A 21,675-nucleotide genomic window follows, 5' to 3' on the forward strand; every position below is an offset into this window, starting at 1 on the left:
TATTAAGTGGTTTGAAAGGGATAGACAATTTTGTTAACATTTAGTTGGTGGAAGTCTGAAGGGAGTACAGGTTCATGCTGTTTCAACTTGCTAACTTCTGAATTCATGAAAGTCACTTAATGACATGCATACCAAATGTCAAGTGATCCAATTAATTTATAATGAACTGCATACAATTACTTTCACAATTCAAGTGTTTATAACTTTATATCATGAATCGCTCGTGTTTACTCAATGCTAAGAGTGGTTAATTCAGAGCTTATTCTTAAGTTTAATTGGAGCCGATAATGGGTCCTTACAATTAGAAATTGAATGACTACCAGTTTGATATTTCATATATACTAAGTACTTAAATCAAATTACAAAAAATATTCAGTTTTCAGGACAAAATTTCCCTTCTAATTCATTAATATTCTTTGCAAAATTTTAGACCAAATGCCCTACCCAAACCAGTGCCTGTTGGGAAAAGGCCTGTAGTATGTTCCAGTTATAATTTTTAGCTCATATATGTATGTGGTCCAAAGGACCGGTGAGTTAATGCCATTGCATAGTATCCATCATTTGTCAGCTTTTCGTTTAAATCACTATCAAACAATGGGTCATAAATTACTGAATGGATTTTGACCAAAGGTCAAAAGCATACTTCCGGAAACAGACAAATTTGGCATAAATAGTGACTCAGGACTCCCTGGGGCTGAAGTTTCATCAATGCTCCTTGATTTACAGACATAATGAATGAAATTCTTTAAATTCTTTAATGCTTTCCTATGAAAATTTGCAAGTGAAGGAATTTCTTAAGTTAAGGAATATTGATGAAACTGGCCCCAGTTATGGTCAGAGGTATCGTTGGAGGAAGGACAACAAATTATGCATAATTGTATAATTTAAAAGATGTGTGACTGGCCCGCTGGCAGTCTGAGGGGTAGAATCCAATATGGGATATACATTATAAATTCTTTAAAATCTTAATCTCCTGTAGAAATGTAGTGCTTTGCCATCATCTCTGCAATATCCATGCAGGCCTAGGTGAGCCACACACACATATACACACCCCACCCTCGATTCATTCTTTTGCTGCTATATACAGTTTGTGTAGTTTTAAAAAAGTCATTAGAAAGTTTTTCTCCCCCACTATGAATATAAGACCACTTTCACTCAGACTCCCAGGTGGTCTTAAGTCTGTATATAATTCTCAAGCATCATGACTTTAATTTCAAGTTTGAATTTTTATATATAGATGAAATAGACTGAATATTGTAAAACTTAATTCATTCAGCTGATCTAGAAAGTTATGAAATCATTTACCTTGAGAATTTTAAAGAAATTTTTAGCCTGGTTTTATTACATAATCTGTAAAGCAGTAAGAGGTAGTGCTGTCAGTGCGTTGGCTTGTAAATCTGTGATAAGCCCTGCAGCCACTGTAGCAGACGAACATTTCCTCATAAAATATATTAGCATTCCTGCTAGACATTTTTTATCAAGTCTCCCTTGGAAGTCTGGAAAATTATCTGTTTTTACAATTTTCAGGAAAACCACCAAAGTTTTCATACCCTGATAGATATAGAAAGACAGTGTTGTATATATATATACGTATGTTTTATCTCATCCTTATAGTTGTAGAAATTCTCGTGATAATGAATATTTTTTGTTTGTAATGGGAGAAAAGCCAAATGTTTTTGCCATTCTGGACTTACAATATATTGCCAGATAAACTACAGATATATTCGTGTACCACAAATTGTGGTCTTTATGTACAATGCATCAGAAAGTGGTATTTTTTAATAAACTTGCAAGTATCAGTGTAATCCAAACCTAGAAGTGTAGTTATTTCAGTCCATTCGTTGTGTGTTTCACCACAGCTGATGTAGCTAGGGAAAGAATACATCATTTACTAGTTTTCTTGAACTAAAAAAGCGAGAGAGAAAAGTTTCTGCTTTGATAAAATTATAATACATTTACATATTCCTTCCTGTAAATTCAATTGGCAAGCTATTTATATGAGATGCTTTAGATGAGGTTTAAGGCTATGCATTATAAAGACATTTTCTAATGTAGGTTTTGTAAACTCATTTTAGGAGTTTATACATTTCAGTGCACAATATAATGATAATGTCCTGACTCGGCTATGACAGTAATAAGAAAGCCCAAAAAATGTCAGTTTTTATATTCTTTGAGAGAACTTCCGGCTGTCTGATAAATGTGATATTTTTTGTATTCTTTGAGAGAACTTCCGACTGTCTGATAAATGTGATATTATCATTTGGCACTCATAAAAAGAGTGTATTCTCTATGCAAAGTACTTTTTTTTATTTATCAGTTTTAGTGGATCACTTCAGAGACCATTCATGCATACACACCTTTGTACATCTCACCAGAGAATCAGCAATGAAGAGCGCTAATGTTGTAGAAAAATATGGCCTTCCACTTGAGACTTTTGGGTATTTAATGATTCTGGTGATTTAAGTACTCTCCAAAGAGGGTAGTTAAAAGAACATTTAAAAAAAATCTGTATGTTTACGTCCTGATCAACTCTTTTCTTCATGAAATATGATATCATATATGCTTCCTCCATCGGTGTCAAACAGAAAATTGTGACAAAATATTTCGCTCTATGATTTTGCTATCTATCGATCATTTCATTACCTTTTAAAGCTTGTTGCAGGTTGTTGATATACTATGTATGTATATATACTGACCACATTCATATAGCTTGATAAAACTATCTGTTGTCTACTTAAGTTTTTAAATGGAGGTTTCTTGTAGACAGAAAAAATCCTAAGTAACCACTCATCAGTAATTTCCATAAATTTCTTTCTGAATAATGAGAGGGCACTAATTAAGGGGCTGGGATAAGGGGTTGCATAGTTGTTGGTGCAATAGTATAACACTATGTACGATGGATATATCTATCTAGTACTAAAACCCATCCATGAAGACTACCACGGGAATAATAAAGTTTTGCTTGATTTATCTACAACAGGAGGCGTGTCTGGCTGAATATTGTAAAAGTATTATGAACGTAAATGTAATTAGTTAAGGAGTCTAGTGATGAGGGATAATAAGATCCAGACAAAATGTACTTCTACATGTAAATAGGTCAAGGTTAATGATTTGTTAAATTCTCTTCCAGGAAATTAGGCCAAGGAAACATTTTATTAAAATTATCGTCTTGGAAACTGTCATGTGTGTGACCAGATTTGGAAAAGTCATTGTTTAAACAATTTCCTGAACTATGGACATTTTAAATGTCAAAAGTTGATTGCTGTAAATGAAATAACACATTTAGTTGAACAATTGTAAAACTGAGAATTTATGTGTCAACATATAAGAAAAATATGTCAATTTTTTTATTAGAATGAGTAAGCTTAATACCTGAAATTGAAGCAGATCTTTACATATCTCTGTCTCGTTATATCATCGAGTGGATACATATATGATAATCTGTTTTATTGAGACTAACTATAGCTGTTACTATATATAAATAATGGATGATAAAATGTTTTATGTATTTTGTTTCATTTCTTCACAATTCACAAAGTCTCTGTTGTTTACATCAGTTCGGTTGGAATGGGGAAAATATTTCTTTTTGAATAATTTTTTTCTGGGCATGACCTGATGATTTGCTATAGCTAGTCAGACACCAAAAGAATATACATATATATGTATAAAAATCACAAACTTAAATCTTTATAGTTATTGTGGGGAAATGTGCTACCTGGCGGAAATTTAGAATGTTTTAATTTGTGTCTAAATTACGGTGAGCAGTAAGCAGGGAACATAGATGGATGGATTTCATGTCCTCACGTATAAAATACTAGAAGGATTTGGGGAATTTTCATGGAAAATAAATGGGAATGTAATCTAAATTTAATTCAGGCTTGTAAGTAAGTTGGTGAGAAAATTAACACTAGTACATTACTATAAGGCCATATATGATGCTTAATATTTTGACTCTGCCTATGATAATTCATCTCAGTATATGTGCACAGAAATTATGATAGCGATCGAGAGTAACAGCTAGTGTACAGATGCATATACAGCAAGTCTCTTTAAAAATTAAAAGGAAACTATTAGATGATCTATTCCTTGGTGGCTTCCTATACCAGTTCTATAGTGTATGAAATGTCTAAAGCTTTGCCAAATTTCATGGGAAACATGCATATAATGAGATATTAATGAAAAGATTTAATGATAAAGAGGACTGCCATCCTGTTCTCATCAGAACAGGATAATTTGTCTTTTGATTTCACAGGATACTGTAGACAAGCCAGGCTTTTTGCTCTTGTTTGCCACCAGTATATAAATACGCTCAAGAGGATATTTAACCCTGATCACAAATAGATCTTTTTGTTTATGTCGTCACGTTTGGCTTGCATGGAAGAAAATGCCATATAGCCATAAAAGACACAGGCACCTGAAGTTTTCAGACTGAAGATATAAGTTATGTTTTTGTTGGGGGAAGTTTGGCTAGTGCAAAGAAGTCCGAAGTATATATAGAAGTATGTGTAGGCCGAGTTGTACTGATACACAGCCAGCAGTATTTATTTCAAAGATCTATCATTTTTGTGAACATTGTAATTCATTTTGCTCATATTAACAATATTACAACATCTTAGCTTCTTCTGTAAAAGAATAATCAAGTGAGAGAGAAAAATATAGTGTATATGGGTAAGTTTAATTTTCAAATGTTTCTGTATTATGAAAGAACAGCATTCATGTCTATATATCTTTACTCCTGCTTTCAGATTCCGTCCAGTTATCGTGAAGGAATGCATACATAATGCCCTAAGTGACCATTTGACCGGGAAGAATTATGATGCAGAGGAAACAATAGAATGGACAAAAGTTATCTCAGATGACATTAAACAGAGGTTAAAAGGTCAGTTTCTCTTGTAATAAGTCTTCAGAACAATCCAGTAGAATGGACAAAATACTAGTCATCTCAGATAAAATTAAACAGAGGTTAAAATGTCTGTTTTCCTTGTTGATTATGTATGGACAAAAGTTATCTCAGATGACATTTGAAATAGAGGTTAAGATTTCAAAGATAGAACATGCAGTGCACTAAGTGCAGTCATACTTAATTGGATCTTAGAGGAATTGTCATCTTTTATTGAATTGAAAATTGGGGAACTATCATCCATTCATTGGATCTGAGGGGATCTGTCATACTTTTATTGGATCTAAAGGGAACTGTCATCTTTTATTACATGAGCTGAGGGGAACTCTCTTATTTTGAATAATGAAATAGATTTTGAAACTTTTGAGAGATGTCAATAGACATTGCCATCAATAGTTTTCAGATTAACTTGAAATTTCGTACACATCTTCACTGATGTTTTATTGAACTTGGTCATTTAAGTCGAGGTTAGAACAGAGATGAAAAGACTATTATAATTCCATGGAATTCTGGTTGTGGTACTGCAAATACAGGAAGATCATTTGATTTTCTCAAAACTGTGTTGATCCAGGATGCATGTGTATAGTGCTAGTTGGAATTATTCTGACGTTGATAATAACTTTATATATTGGTCTGGCGTCAATTAACCGATAAAACGTCAGAATAATTTGGACAACAGTAGAGCTAGAAAATTTGCTCTGACTTCTATGCACTATTCACTGGTATTCAGCAATTTCAGGTAAACAAGTCTGTGCTTTGTAGTATATATATATAACTTGAAATCTTGGATTTCAGGAGTACAGCATTCTAACTCTGACCTGTATGCACTTTCCCTTTTATCAGGCATATATAAATCAGTGCACATCGCTCGCAGAGCCAGTTCTGCTGATACCAATAAGCACTTTGTATATAATAAGATGTTACTCTTCATAACAGCTTGAACAGATATATCTTGCTGATGTTTCATCCAAGATTTTTCCCTGAGATGATTTATGATTTATATCTTCCCTCTCCTGTTTCTCCACACAACTTATCTTTAACCAGTCTTCTCCGTGGCTCACCAATTAGACTAGGAGACTTAAGCTCTACTGTAGACCTGGCATTTGGGATGTGATCGCTATGTGTTACCCTTGAAAATGATACTGACTATATCTGTGAAGTTTTATGCCTCCCAGAATTTTTGGGGGGAGCATATAACTGACGTTTTTTTCTGTCTGTCCATCCATCTTTCCATTCATCTTTTTCATGTCCAAAGCATAACTTTAATTTGCCCTCAAAGATCATATAACTTAATGTATGCATCAGTGCACATGTGTAGTGTAGTTTTATCTATTCAAGCTTAAGGCAAACAACACTAAAGTACTTTATTTACAGAGTTATTGTCCTTTGTTAAACTTTTATGTCTTGAGCATAACAATTGCTTTCATTGACACTAGGATAATGAAACTTGGTGTACACATTAGTTGTTCTACATGTATGACTATATATGCAGTGTACTAAAGTCAGGGCCCGTCATTTACCATTAAAATATAATGTCTGGGCCATAGCTTTGCCAGAGGATCATGCATCTCAGTCAGTATTCCACACTGTGACGTGAAGTGTACAAAATTCAAATTTGTGCAGTAGGATTGGAGTAGACTATTTGTAATTATACAGCAACAGAAGTAGAACAGGGCAGTTATAGCATTGCATGTCTACCTGCATTGAATGATGCGCTACATTCCTACTGCCAATTTTTAATAGTGGTGCTCTCTTAGCAGTGCTGTATACTACTGGAAATATAAGGGTATAATTTACCTGTCACCCCCACCATTTACTCACAGCTACCTATAAGTTTTTTGGTGTTTCCGAAGGCTGAATCAATTCAGTGAATGAACAACTTATCCATATTGGTGAAACCTAACTACATCTGTCAGACAGCAGGATTCAAACATGAAGACAAAAAATAACTTTCATAATATCAAAGGTTTTTATCTTTGCAGATGTTATAAATTTACAAAACCATGTGTATTTGAAGGTCATGTTCAAGTTGGTTTGTAAACACAGTTAAATGTCTATAGCTGTTAGAACTGATTAAATCAGTTCTGAATGCAGGCCCTACAGGAAAAAAACTATTTCCAGCTTGCTTACAGAGATAAAAACAAGCCCACTGATATATCTCCCCATTTCTTACTGGTCAGGCCCTGAAGATTTTCATTTACAGATGCAAATTTTATAGATAACCAAACTTAACATTGTATGTTGTTATTGTTAAGGACTGAACTGTGATATTTGTGGAAGCTGATATTTATTTCACATTTGTTTACATGTATTTGTTTTTGTTGTTCCTCTATTACATAATTATCTAAAAGACAATATCTTGCATGTATATTTTAATACAACAAGTTCATATAATACATAATGCAATCATGATATCAAGGAAATGTAGAATGTTTGTATAGTTGATCTAAAAACTTCAGTGCCAATCTTTGAATGAGGAGATATATATACACCCACATATGTGGGAAGGATGCCCCTCTCAGCAGCCATATTTCTGGGAGAGATGTTGTATCTCTGAGTGTGATTGTATCAATATTCTCCACTCCTAGCTAGCCATCATCCTGTTTGGGCCTGTTTTCATCTTATACATGAAACATCAAACAACCCCCTCATGTGCAGTTGTAGGATTTTGTGATTTGTGTCAAAGTTTTTCCTGGTGTTGTTTAGCCACTGTACACACATACAAGCCTCTCGTTCTCTCTTGTTGTCTTCATGCTGCACAATATCCACTCACGTTTATCAAACGACTCTTTCGTCTGTGAGTCTGAGGTGTTAGATTGGGTACAACAGGAAGGGTTTTTATCTTGACGTAAAATGAGGAATGTGGTCCAGGATTGCATACAAATAAGTGATGCTTCATGCAGATCTTGAGCATCAAACATTATTATTTCTTTTACACTTAGCAGCATGTTCAAGTCATCATTTTCATTTCTGATTAAAATTTCTGACATCTTTCACTTTAAGGCCTCTTATACTGATATATACTTGTAGAGTCTACTTCGGACTGGATTTTCTTTTATATAAATTTGACAGAGTTTGTGGTTTTTTATTGTTGGTAAAAAGGTTTGGTATAAGATGTAATGAGTGGCACACTATCATATCTGTATCATTCACATCACGTACACTTATAGATAGAATACTTTCTGACAGCTTTCTTGTGAGGCCTCTTGTAAGCAAGTGGATGGTTTGCTTTTGATGTAGGGATTGGTTTGGATGAGGGTGGAATCATTTTATTTGTGTGGAATGTATGTATGAGAACAGACTTTCTGCACACTTTAAAGTGTCATCTTCATTCACTTTTATATATATACAAGGATGGTAGAGGTTGAAAAATCTTTAAGAATTGAAAACTAGAAATTTTCTTCCCAAGTTAAGTCTGAAAAAAATCTCCTTTTCATGCCCTCGCCATATAGTGTTACCCATGTCCGTCCCATTCCGTCCTGTCCCAGCCATGTCCCTCCCATTCCGTCCTGTCCCGCCCTGCCCCGACCCGACCCGTCCCATCCTGTCCTGCCCCACCCCGCCCCGTCCAGATACAATGTATCTAGCTAATATCAAGAGCTGTTGGTGTGATCCTAAGGCTGGCCCCCTGTCTCTTGAATATTAAATAAATTGAGCTTTATAATTTTGGTTCCTAGGATATGTCTGATTCAAAGTTTTAAACTAGGGGCAGATAATCTAGTATTAGAATTTAGCTTGGTAATTCTTAACAAAAAAACACTTAGGGTCTGGTGGCCAGTCTAGTGTTATCCTCACCAAACTGTGTTTCCAGATGTCAAGTGGCAGTGGGAGAATTTATGTTTCACTAACATTTTCTAGTCTTACCGGTAATTAGAATTTTAACTTTAGTCAGAATGTAATTACTTATATATATAATACAACTTATTAAGTTTGTACATGTATGCTTGTTATATTTTGTAACACAAATGTCTGAAATCTGAAATTCTTCAAGTTTTTATGGCAAATTATTTTTCTCAATTATCAATTTGATGTGTGACAATATTGCTTATAGCTGTTAACATAATGCGCTCTAATTGAATTAATAAAATCTATTTTCTCCATCAATTTTTATCATCTCCTTCAAGATACAGCTGTGTGTACGTAAAAATTTTCATTTGCTATACATTTCTCTCCTTCAATGATTCATATGTAACTGATATTGCAAACACATGTAAAATACTCAATATTTGTTACTCCAATCCTCCTGTTTCTGGCAAAAGAATTATATATAATATAATTAGTTCAATGTCAGCAAGCTAAATTTCGCTGATGAAAAGATTTAAGTTCAATGTCAACAAACTAGATTTCACTGATAAAAATAGATTTAGTTCAATATCAGGAAGCTAGATTTCGCTGCTAAAAAGATTCAAATTCAATGTCAACAAACTAGATGTTGTTAGATATTTATTACATAAATATTGATGAACATTCTATGTATATAAATGTACAAACAATGTAGCATCCCATTACAAAAAATGTATGATATGAACAAGAGTTTTGATTATGGTAAATTCTCTCATAACTCATGTGACAATTCCAAGTGCAAGGAATATGAGTTCATTAAGAAGCTTTATTTTGTTGGAGGTGAATTAGAGTTTGCATGTGTGTCTTTGGGTCTTTCATGTGAAGGAAGGAATAGTGTAAAGAGCTTAATTGCCATATTAACATGTACATCAGCCGATGAGAATTTCCTTTCAGCTGATATTGGTAGAATGTGTTCTGGTTTGAACCATAGCATGGGTGGACTATTTTTCGTTACACTTTTCATTTTACAGGTGAAGGTAAACATTAATTTTACTGACCCTGTAAAAAATGTTGTTGCAAAAATATATGAAATCCCCTACCACACTTGAATTTAAACAATGCCAAGCAAGCAAACAAACCAATCCACATCACAGCATGGGTAGGTGGACGGCAACACCATGCATGTGCCAAATTGCACTATGCTGTTTTTATTATTATTGAAGTAGTTGATTTTTTAATTAAATTAATCTATAAACATTCTTTATTTTTTCAGTTGATGTTTTAGTTATTAAAAAAAATCTGATGAAAACTGGATGCCATGATGTCATATTCATGAAATTTGAATTTAAAAAAAAAAAAAAAATTCATTATTTTGTAGTTATGGTGAGATGTTTGGGAGATATAACTTTATAATTTTATAGTTTTTATTTACTTGATTTCACAGATTATTCTATCTTAAATTAAAACAAATTTGCCATGTTCCTAAGAGCTTCATCGGCGTTAACCTTTGCCGCTCCTCAGAAACCGACTAAATCTCTTAAGGAACCCTAAATATCCTTACTGTGAGAAGAATGCCAGAATCTCTCGCTGACTAGCTGACAGTTAGTGTCTTATACAATAGATTTAATCAGAGTAATTAATCAAAGCACCTCCTATTGTGTGTTTTTAAGTGGAGCACATGAAGCTATCAAGATTGTCCCAGTGGTGTCTTCTGATGTTTGGGAGAAGCATGTGTTCTCGTCTGTTTTCTTTTGTCTTAACTATAATACTGAAAGGCTAATGAAATTCTTCTTCAAAACATTTCTTGGCAGATCAACTGTAGTGTAATGTGTGCTTAAGAAATATTGGAGGAATTTCAAGGTCGTGATGGGACTATAATTCATTTCTAGAGCAGGAAGACCTAGCAAATTAATAGAGCTAAGTTATTAGATTAACCTTTTTGGATGAGAGTTCGGTTTTTTATAATTTATAATTAGTAGGACACAATGTTAGATTCGAGAAAGAAATCAGTTGCTTGAGGTCACACAAACTATTCTAGTCCGTCCAAACTTTTTATCAATATATTTTCACTATTCTATTCGATTGTCTTCCTATTGCTTCCTTCCAATTGCTGTTGTCAGTATTTCTCAGAAAGTACTTCATTAGTCTTTGAAATATTTCATGTGTAGAATTTCCCTGTGGTACAGTATTTCTCAGAAAGTACTTCATTAGTCTTAGAAATATTTCATGTGTAGAATTTCCCTGTGGTACAGCATTTCTCAGAAAGTACTTCATCAATCTTAGAAATATTTCATGTGTAGACTTAGTCCCTGTGGGTAGCATTTCTCAGAAAGTACTTCATCAATCTTAGAAATATTTCATGTGTAGACTAAGTCCCTGTGGGTAGCATTTCTCAGAAAGTACTTCATTAGTCTTAGAAATATTTCATGTGTAGACTTAGTCCCTGTGGGTAGCATTTCTCAGAAAGTACTTCATCAATCTTAGAAATATTTCATGTGTTAGACAAAGTCCCTGTGGGTAGCATTTCTCAGAAAGTACTTCATTAGTCTTAGAAATATTTCATGTGTAGACTAAGTCCCTGTGGGTAGCATTTCTCAGAAAGTACTTCATTAGTCTTAGACATATTTCATGTGTAGACTTAGTCCCTGTGCCTGTGGTGTGCCTGATCATTTTCAGATTCAGATTATAAAATAAAACAGCAAACAATAAACGATTGTCTCTGACTGTAGTGACTGTTCAGAAGTCTATAGCTAGTAGCTACTGTACAGTAAACGTGGACATTTATGCAAGGTGCTTATTTATGCTAGATACGTGAAGGCAGGCATTCAGCTGTGAAAATTCCCCCCATGCATATCATTTTATAATATATATGGAATTTATGGAACAGATGTGTTAAAATCCAACCTCCTGTATTATATTTTACAGATTTGGGATATGACCGGTATAAATTTATAGTCCAAGTGGTGATAGGAGAACAGCGAGGTGAAGGCGTGAAGTAAGTATATAAATATCTAAATAAGCTTGGAGATTTATGATTGTTAATAATACTTTCATTCAAAAAATATTCTGTTTTCAATGAAAGAAAAACAAAATAACAGCTTTTCAGAAGTTTTCACAAGGTCTTAATGATTATTTTTTTTGAAGTTTCCAACATATAACTAAGTGGTAGGAATAATCAGTGGAATATATGGACTGCGCCATTTTGTACATTATCTTTTATCTCTACTTCAAGTCTCTTGGCAAGGCAGACAGATAAAGGAATTACATTCATGTTGATGCTTTCTACATCCATGTGCATTTGCTGCAGAAAGTGTTTATGAGATAGTGTGGGCTGAGATTTATAGATCTGAGGCCTGTTGTGAAAAATGAGCCTCCAAGTGGTTTTGTTTGCTCACCTGCCCGAAGGTGTAATGTAATGTCATTGTGCAGTATATCCGGCATTCCTCAAGCTTCAACTATTTCCTTTAAAAATTTTTTTCTCAATATTCAATAGTCCCATAATCGAGACATATCGCTCATATATTAAGGTTCCAGCAGGTCTGACAAAAGTTTGCGTAAAGAAATGACCTTGACCATTAAAAGTCACGGTGGTCAGATTTTTTGAAACACTTGAATGACTTCTTTATAATACGAAATGTAAGAATATTTAGCTCACCAGTGGCCTGAAGGGCATTTGTGTAATGATGCAACGTCCAGCGTCTGTCAACATTTCCTTTAAATCCCTACTAGTTATTAGAATAACATGCATGCAACTTGAGCATTTCTAAGTTGCTACAAGAAGGGGAGTGGTTGAAAGATACACCTTACAAAACAACAACTGCGGAGAATTCTGTGAAGTTTTGAGTGGGAAACAAACTGCAGTTGAGTTTTATTGCAAACTGGTTCAGAGAAGACTTGTCCTATAGCAAGTTGTAATCCTTGAGGCTGCAGGTGTTATATAGGTATGCAAATTAATATCCTGGGCAACCGTGCTGGAGTAGTATAATTGGTACCCTTCATAGTTATTGAGTTTTACTGTTTACTCATGCATACAAGTAATGTGCACCTGTACCTGAAGAGAAATCTTCAAAATTTAAGGGTTGTGCTACAGAAAGATGTTATACAAAAATGCATTTTTTTTGCATGCATTAAGGGAATATGCCATTACAAAATTGAAGACTTGCATTTAGGCATTTGATTGGCTCAAGAAAAAAAATACCTAAACATTGGGTGGGTTGATTATAATTGTCTTTGAACAGTATATATATATACACAGATATAATTACCTACATATAGACATGACACTGAAACCAAAGCTGGTAGAGGTTACCATTGATGCTGCCCAAAATCCTTATCTTATGAAATATATATATCATAATTCAAAACTATAATAATTATGAATGTTTAGTCATCTTTTGTTTTCCACATTTTGGTGTGTAAATCTGTCATGACATTTCAAGGTTGCAGAGAAGTTATAAAGGTATAATAATTAAGCAGAACCATTTGAATTTGAAAATGTTTAAAATGCCTGTTACACATTTTGTATATAAACATTTGAAATTATTGAGAAACAGGAATTTTAATGAGTTGTATATTTAGACTATACCATAGAGACACTGTTAAGTAACACAGTGATATATGTCCTTTGCAGCATTATATTCCTTTAAATATGATAGCCGTGAATGTCTCTCTTTAGTCAGTTAATTATATAGATCAATGGAGAAGTATCAGTGAAGCCTTATCACATTACGGGTCTGTCCTAATCAACTGACATATTATTATTGCTAGATTACTTTTATGCATGTATATGTCGTCTTTATTGTGCACTTTTCTGGCACTTATTGCGTTGCAAGACCGAATTCCGACATGGAACATGATAATAGGTCTTATCTGCCAGAACTACCTGGAACTCTCTCCATCTAGTATATTTAGATTCATGTTAACATCTGCCCTGAAATATTGCCAGGAATATTCTTTAGCACTATTGTATTGTTACAGAACAATTTGTTATTGTTTATCAATTCCTATCAGCTGCGGTTATGCAATATATATGCTCATAATGAGAGTGGCCAGGGCTTTGCTGTGTAAACGATAAACACTTCTTTATTTTTTTTTTCTAAAATGGATTTGTGTATACACAATAGTAACATGTATATATTTATTTGCATCTATGGTTTTATCGGACAATAATTACAATGTCTAGAAGAAATTGTTCTATTTATAGCATCCAATAGGAAATTGCAGTGAGCATGGAGATGAAAACCTTGAGGTTATGAACGAAATATTCTACCGATTTCTGACTTGATTATTTCTTCGTAACATTACCTGGTTCTAACTCATGCCAAGAGTAATTAATGGATACCTGTATTCTTTTGATAGTTTCACTGCATTACTGTATGTGTTACTTCACATTTTTTGTATTACTAGAAGGAATTCAAAACATGGTACAGTTTATTAGGTCATATATACACAACTGTACAAGGGTGCCTTAATATTTCCTCAGTAGGACCTGCTTAGAAGATACCTTTTCTAAATCAAAATCTTGAATTATTGATTCTTTCGGTTACCTCTACACAAAGGTCTGTTGTAAACAAAAAATGCAATGGTGAGGAAGTTAAATAAGCTGTGGGCAGGTGAACCTGCTGGCCACTAGTACTCATTGCTAGTTACCACTGTCTTTATGGATGGTTTGGGGTTATGAAATACCTTCATAAGACCTCTATTATATATGGAACCTGTAATTAGTCCAACCGAAAAGATTTTTCTTGGTTTAGATGATTTTTTTTTTTTTTTTTCCTTAACAGTTTAATGAGCAATTCCTGGGATATTATTTTTAAATGGTTAAGTAGGGATTTGACTTTTTCTTCATTTTAAGAAAATAACATTGGGAAAGACATTTTGAGGAGTAAATTGCAAATTTTTGGGAAGTTGACTTAAATATGAATTGATTTAAATTAGAGTTGGGGCCCATGATTGACTCCGAAAATTCCCGTAGAAACAGCCCAGAACACCTTATCATATAACACCATCACTACCTCTTTGGTTGAAAAAGATAAAAGAGCAGTGCTCATGTGACAGTATTACCTTTTACATAGCCAGTTGTAATCTGTTGCTGCATACAAGCTTCGTCTTCATGTTTGGCCTTAAATTACACAACAAGCAACAAAGCAATGGATCAGTGCGATCATTTAGTCTAACTTCAGTGCAATCATTTAGTCTAACTTTTGATTGACAACCAAGCAGTAACAGTTTCAACAGACATATTGTATTTAACTAGAGCATATATACTCTTACAAAATTGTTCTTCAACTCTTGATTGATAAATAATGAGAAAATATATTTTGAACAAAAGCCTGGCATAATGATCCTTGATGAAAATTTTCTAGATGTTTGCCATTCCTCAAGGCTTGGAAGACAATTTTGTCTCATCTGTAATATAATAATAACGATATGTGATGATTGTTGATGATGATGATGATGATGATGTATGATGATGATGATTATTATTATGATGAAAATGGTGCATGATGATGATGATTATTATGATGCTGATGATGATGATAATGATGATGATGGCGATGATGATGTATCATGACGATGATGATGATGATGAAAATGGTGCATCATGATGATGATGATGATGATGATGATGACACAGCATGTATTTGTGAGAGTATATGTGTGTATGTTTTTGCCTTTGTCATTTATATTGTTTAATATGTGAAAAATTGCCAAAAAATAAAAGAATAATAAAAAAATATATAATAATGACCATGCACACTTATTTTCAGAATGGGATGCCGGTGTTTCTGGGACTCAGACACAGACAATTATGCTCAGGATATTTTTATGAATGTGAGTATAGTGTGTATAATGGTTGATCAGATTGCTTTTGTGTCCAGGTTATATGGCAGGGAAAATTTGTTTAAAAGGTGATGAGGCTAATCACATTTTAACAACATTTTTTAATTCTTGATCAATCATTTCTGGTCCAACTAAAATGACAAAAAAATTTAAAATTCTATTAGACTTTTCAGTTTCTACGTTTTGAAGTTATGAAGAAATAAGATTTAAGCTAATCAAGTGGTTAAGCTAATTCACCTTTTGAACAACTGGTCCCTGGCAATAGTTTTAGTGTGATGTTACTGTACATGTACAGGCATCTGTTAGTGGCTCCATCATCTATAGACAATATTTTTCATATGGCCTTCGCTGTTTTTTGTTAACCACAAGCAAACAAATTCTGTAAACAAGTTATTTATTCTCACATCAAATCCAGATGATATAACACATCTTTCAAAGACTTAATACATGCTGAGCAGCTGTTGTTTATATCGCATTATTGCATAAATCTTTGGAAAATGTATACAGCTAAAGAAAAATCACGGAATTGGCGTTTAGAAAGAAAATTACATAATATAGAGCAATCATTTTCTTATCCATTTGTAACCGGTTTTTGATTTGTTTTAAAAGAATCATAACGAAGAAGATTTACAAAATAGCTTAAGTTGATTCCCTGTGCTTGTTACTTTCCTGCATTAGAAAAAATCATTTATACACATGAAAATAATTTACTGGATGAAAATTTGATTGGTTTTGAAGACAAATGGTATATATATATACAATTAACAGCACGAAGATCATCTGGGTTTATACTTATGGTTTCATACACAATAGGTTAACCAAAGTCTCCTCTCTGACTGTAATAAACCGATTTCAAGATGTGCTTTACAAAAATTCTGGGATTTGTCTGTGAATGTTCGCTGACGGTTATTGATAGAGTTCTCCTTTCTTCTGTTACGAGATGTCATCATTAACTTCCTACAAAGTTAATCCTGCTTAGCCTTGTCTGGCTTTTGCAGCACCCGTTCTCCAAAATTGTTTTCCTCACTAAGATAAAAAAAAAAAAAGGCAGAAATAGGTTTTTGTTTGAGGAGAAAGGGTTCATATTACAGTAGTGTTGCAGCCAGTAGCCTTACATTGTGTTCTAAAAAAAATCAGACTTTCTTCTCGAATCTTTGATATTATTATCTGCATACTTCGGTTGTCTGTTTCTTAAAGGATCTTTTAGTTTGTATACACTGGTTCCTGTGTACAGTAGAACCTTGTTAGTCTGGACACTTTGGTTTGTGAGTACAGTAGAACCTTGTTAGTCTGGACACTTTGGTTTGTGTGTACAGTAGAACCTTGTTAGTCTGGACACTATGGTTTGTGAGTACAGTAGAGCCTTGTTAGTCTGCACACTTTGGTTTGTGTGTACAGTAGAACCTTGTTAGTCTGGACACTTTGGTTTGTGTGTACAGTAGAACCTTGTTAGTCTGGACACTTTGGTTTGTGAGTACAGTAGAACCTTGTTAGTCTGGATACTGGTTTGTGTGTACAGTAGAACCTTGTTAGTCTGGACACTTTGGTTTGTGAGTACAGTAGAACCTTGTTAATTAGTCTGGATACTTTGGTTTGTGAGTACAGTAGAACCTTGTTAGTCTGGACACTTTGGTTTGTGAGTACAGTAGAACCTTGTTAGTCTGGACACTGTGGTTTGTGAGTACAGTAGAACCTTGTTAGTCTGGACACTTTGGTTCCTGAGTACAGTAGAACCTTGTTAGTCTGGACACTTTGGTTTGTGAGTACAGTAGAACCTTCTTAGTCTGGACACTTTGGTTTGTGTGTGTACAGTAGAACCTTGTTTATTAGTCTGGATACTTTGGTTTGTGTGTACAGTAGAACCTTGTTAGTCTGGACACTTTGGTTTGTGTGTACAGTAGAACCTTGTTAGTCTGGATACTTTGGTTTGTGTGTACAGTAGAACCTTGTTAGTCTGGACACTTTGGTTTGTGAGTACAGTAGAACCTTGTTAGTCTGGACACTTTGGTTTGTGAGTACAGTAGAACCTTGTTAGTCTGGACACTGTGGTTTGTGAGTACAGTAGAACCTTGTTAGTCTGGACACTTTGGTTCCTGAGTACAGTAGAACCTTGTTAGTCTGGACACTTTGGTTTGTGAGTACAGTAGAACCTTCTTAGTCTGGACACTTTGGTTTGTGTGTGTACAGTAGAACCTTGTTTATTAGTCTGGATACTTTGGTTTGTGTGTACAGTAGAACCTTGTTAGTCTGGACACTTTGGTTTGTGTGTACAGTAGAACCTTGTTAGTCTGGATACTTTGGTTTGTGTGTACAGTAGAACCTTGTTAGTCTGGACACTTTGGTTTGTGAGTACAGTAGAACCTTGTTAGTCTGGACACTTTGGTTTGTGAGTACAGTAGAACCTTGTTAGTCTTGATACTTTGGTTTGTGTGTACAGTAGAACCTTGTTAGTCTGGACACTTTGGTTTGTGTGTACAGTAGAACCTTGTTTATTAGTCTGGACACTTTGGTTTGTGAGTACAGTAGAACCTTGTTAGTCTGGACACTTTGGTTTGTGAGTACAGTAGAACCTTGTTAGTCTGGATACTTTGGTTTGTGTGTACAGTAGAACCTTGTTAATTAGTCTGGACACTTTGGTTTGTGAGTACAGTAGAACCTTGTTAGTCTGGATACTTTGGTTTATGAGTACAGTAGAACCTTGTTAGTCTGGATACTTTGGTTTGTGTGTACAGTAGAACCTTGTTAATTAGTCTGGACACTGTGGTTTGTGAGTACAGTAGAACCTTGTTAGTCTGGATACTTTGGTTTATGAGTACAGTAGAACCTTGTTAGTCTGGATACTTTGGTTTGTGTGTACAGTAGAACCTTGTTAATTAGTCTGGACACTTTGGTTTGTGAGTACAGTAGAACCTTGTTAGTCTGGATACTTTGGTTTATGAGTACAGTAGAACCTTCTTAGTCTGGACACTTTGGTTTGTGAGTACAGTAGAACCTTGTTAGTCTGGACACTTTGGTTTGTGAGTACAGTAGAACTTTGTTAGTCTGGACACTTTGGTTTGTGAGTACAGTAGAACCTTGTTAGTCTGGACACTTTGGTTTGTGAGTACAGTAGAACCTTGTTAGTCTGGACACTTTGGTTTGTGAGTACAGTAGAACCTTGTTAGTCTGGACACTTTGGTTTGTGAGTACAGTAGAACCTTGTTAGTCTGGATACTTTGGTTTGTGTGTACAGTAGAACCTTGGTAGTCTGGACACTTTGGTTTGTGTGTATTAGTAGAACCTTGTTAGTCTGGATACTGGTTTGTGTTCATATCAACTTGATTGACAAGTTAATATTTTTACGGTTTAGAAGAAAATTGCTGAAAGAAAACCTGTCTAAAATGAAGATAAATATCAATTTTCTGCACTAATTTACTGAGACAAAGATATGTGGGTTGAAGAGTGCATACTCAACATTCTAGGGTTTAAATGGAGTAAAACTGGAGAAACCGATTCTCCTAGTTAAACATTTGTAAGTTCAGATGTACATTACACTCACTGACACTCCTAGGTGTAGAGAGAAATCCTACTTCTTGTAGTAAGGTAATACTTGAGAAATTCAGATTTTTTTTTCAATGTACATTTACTGTAGGCTGTATAATTGGCATCACATTAAAAATTACCCATTTAATCTGTGGAAAGTCTCAACTCTTTAAGGTCTGTTTATTGCTGTTTGGGTTCCAAATTTACCTCTGCATTAATCCCAAGACCTGTTAATTGGATGCTGATTATTTCAAATATTTGAAAGATATACATTCCGTAAATAATTCCTTTAAGTTAAAACAAGTTAAAAAAGACAAATATGAAGAGACAATAGATGAAGAGACAATAGGTTCTTTAGTTATCATGATTTTTTTATTATTGTTAGAGTATTTATCCAGAAATATGCCCAAGTCTTGTGATAAAGCAATGTCTATTTAAATTCAGTCAAAATACTTATTAATAATTTTTCTTTAATTTGTCCCACAATAAGCTCATCATCTACTTCGAGTCAAAGGTTATGTGTTGGCCTTTTATTTCTTGGCTTATTTCAGGATGAATACAGGGTAAATATATTTATTCAAATTTGATATACGTCAAATACTGATATGTCAAACAGCAATAGCAAATATCTTGATAAGAGTGTTAAACAATGCTTATTGATAATGTTAATTGTGTGTTTAACAAGGCTTATTAATTATGTTAATTGTGTTTGTTTTTCAGGACTCCTTATTCTGTGTTGCTGCAGCCTTCGGATGTTTCTTTTACTGATCGCTACATCGTCACCAGCAAGATCATTCCATTATCCGTCCACATCAAAAACCGCTGTGATGTCCTTGGTCTGTCATGTCAAAAGACTGGTTTCATTAGATAAAGTGTCACCGGACTGTTGATGAATGTATCTTTATTAATTTAAATAGTTTCAAAATATTGTTTCCTAAGTTTGCCAATGAACCTTTTGAAAGAAAATGAGAAGGAGGGAGAATTGTTAATGAGATGTAATATGAAACATGAACCCCCATTAGAGTTGTACTTTTCTCTCTAACTTTGTGTAGAAAATCAAACTAATCTCTGTGATTTCATGCCGACTTATTGTAATGAAGTGGCTGTTTGAAGATGAGGTTTCGGAATACTCTAGGAGGAAAAAAAAATAATTTCCTGTTCCACTCCAAATGATGATGGAAGCTCATCAAACACGTACAACAAAAGTAAAGGCTCCGTCTACGAGACACAGATTGAATTGTGAGAAAATGTCTGCTTGAATCTTAATGACATTTACATGGAATTTTCATGTATACATACATAGTACAGTGCATGCAACTATTGATTATTGTTTTTTTAAGAAGTACAAAAACCAGACAGCATTTGTAGAGCTATAACAAATCTGGGAATGGGGTGGTGCACAGTTGCATGCCAATTGTTCTAAAATGTTCCAGTGTTCTCTATACTAAAGGTAATCTCCACCAGCGTGAGAGGACGGGGTCTGTGTACTTTTACTGTCGCTGGGGTACTGCTGAAAGCTATTTGGTAATGATGGTGTTTGGCTTAGTTGAGTAATGCAAACAAAACTTAAGGATGTATGCTATTTGAAATTACCTCCTTTCCCAAAAGAATTCCACTATACATTTTTATCACAATGTCTCAAATTAATCTGGGTTTGAAATAATGCTGATCAAACAATTTTCAATGGGACATTATCCTAAAGCGCATATCTGAAAATGTGGACGCTACCTGGTAATTTCTATTCTGAAGTGTTTTTGTTGTTGTTTTTTTTTTCTTTTTAAATAACTTTAAGATTTGTTGGTATTAGCAGACACATTACTTTCTCATGGAGTATCCCATATCTCTGAAAGAAGGCTTTGTTTGGACATTTTCATGAAAAAATCAACCAATAACACAGATTCAAAGAATTTCTTAAAGTCAACATGGGTTATGCACTCAGACTTTTTACACAGAGGCTACAGAGGGGGAAATTACGGGCAAAAGTACAGTCGTTGAGTCATCTGGGTGGATGGGTGAAGCATTGGCTACACAGACGAGGGAGGATAAACAATTAAAAATGAACTATATTGTATATATGTATGAGAGAGTTTGTATGGATCAATGTGTAAATGTGAAGTATTTTTACTCTTAATAAATTATCAATTTCTGATTGGTTTGCTTGTTGTTTATATACTGTACCTGTAGAGGCCTTGAAGAACAGTTGTTTTGATAATTCCTTATTTATCCAGTTATAAGCCCCGGGTGCCAGCATGTAAACATAGACTCCAAATTAATGGATGGCCTTCCTGTAGGACAATGAAATGGTATTTGTATTGAACTGTAATAATTAATATACATGTGTAGGTGTGTTACCAAGCATGAGCATATTGCTGGATAAATATGGTACTGGAAATTCAACATCAAACATATGATAAGGTTTTTAATGAGATCAAGTGAATTCACTATAACCTATATTTCTTTTGCTTTAGGTTTATGAATGAGAAATTCTACAGTGGTCAGAAACCTTTGGGAGCAAACCTTTCAGTGATCAAGGAAAGTGTTGGTTAAAGAATGTGTTTAGGATGCTCCAATGGCAAGAATTTAAAGGTTTCTCGCAAAATAATGACTGGTATGTCATAAAACTTCTT

The 21,675-nt window shown here is 34.2% G+C and overlaps 1 protein-coding gene across 1 annotated transcript in view; it reads left to right on the top strand.

Moving 5' to 3' along the window:
- LOC117342826 (tctex1 domain-containing protein 2-like) overlaps positions 1-21,195 on the top strand; it is a 29,791-nt gene extending 8,596 nt beyond the window's left edge. Inside the window, exons 2-5 of the mRNA XM_033905087.1 lie at positions 4,746-4,879; positions 11,609-11,678; positions 15,454-15,517; positions 19,769-21,195. Coding sequence (XP_033760978.1) covers positions 4,746-4,879; positions 11,609-11,678; positions 15,454-15,517; positions 19,769-19,816 — 316 coding nt within the window. The 3' untranslated portion in view covers positions 19,817-21,195. The remainder of the gene's footprint in view (positions 1-4,745; positions 4,880-11,608; positions 11,679-15,453; positions 15,518-19,768) is intronic.
- Positions 21,196-21,675: the final 480 nt, after the last annotated feature.

The sequence above is a fragment of the Pecten maximus genome, chromosome 14, assembly GCF_902652985.1.
Source record: "Pecten maximus chromosome 14, xPecMax1.1, whole genome shotgun sequence".
In the NCBI taxonomy this organism is placed as follows: domain Eukaryota; kingdom Metazoa; phylum Mollusca; class Bivalvia; order Pectinida; family Pectinidae; genus Pecten; species Pecten maximus.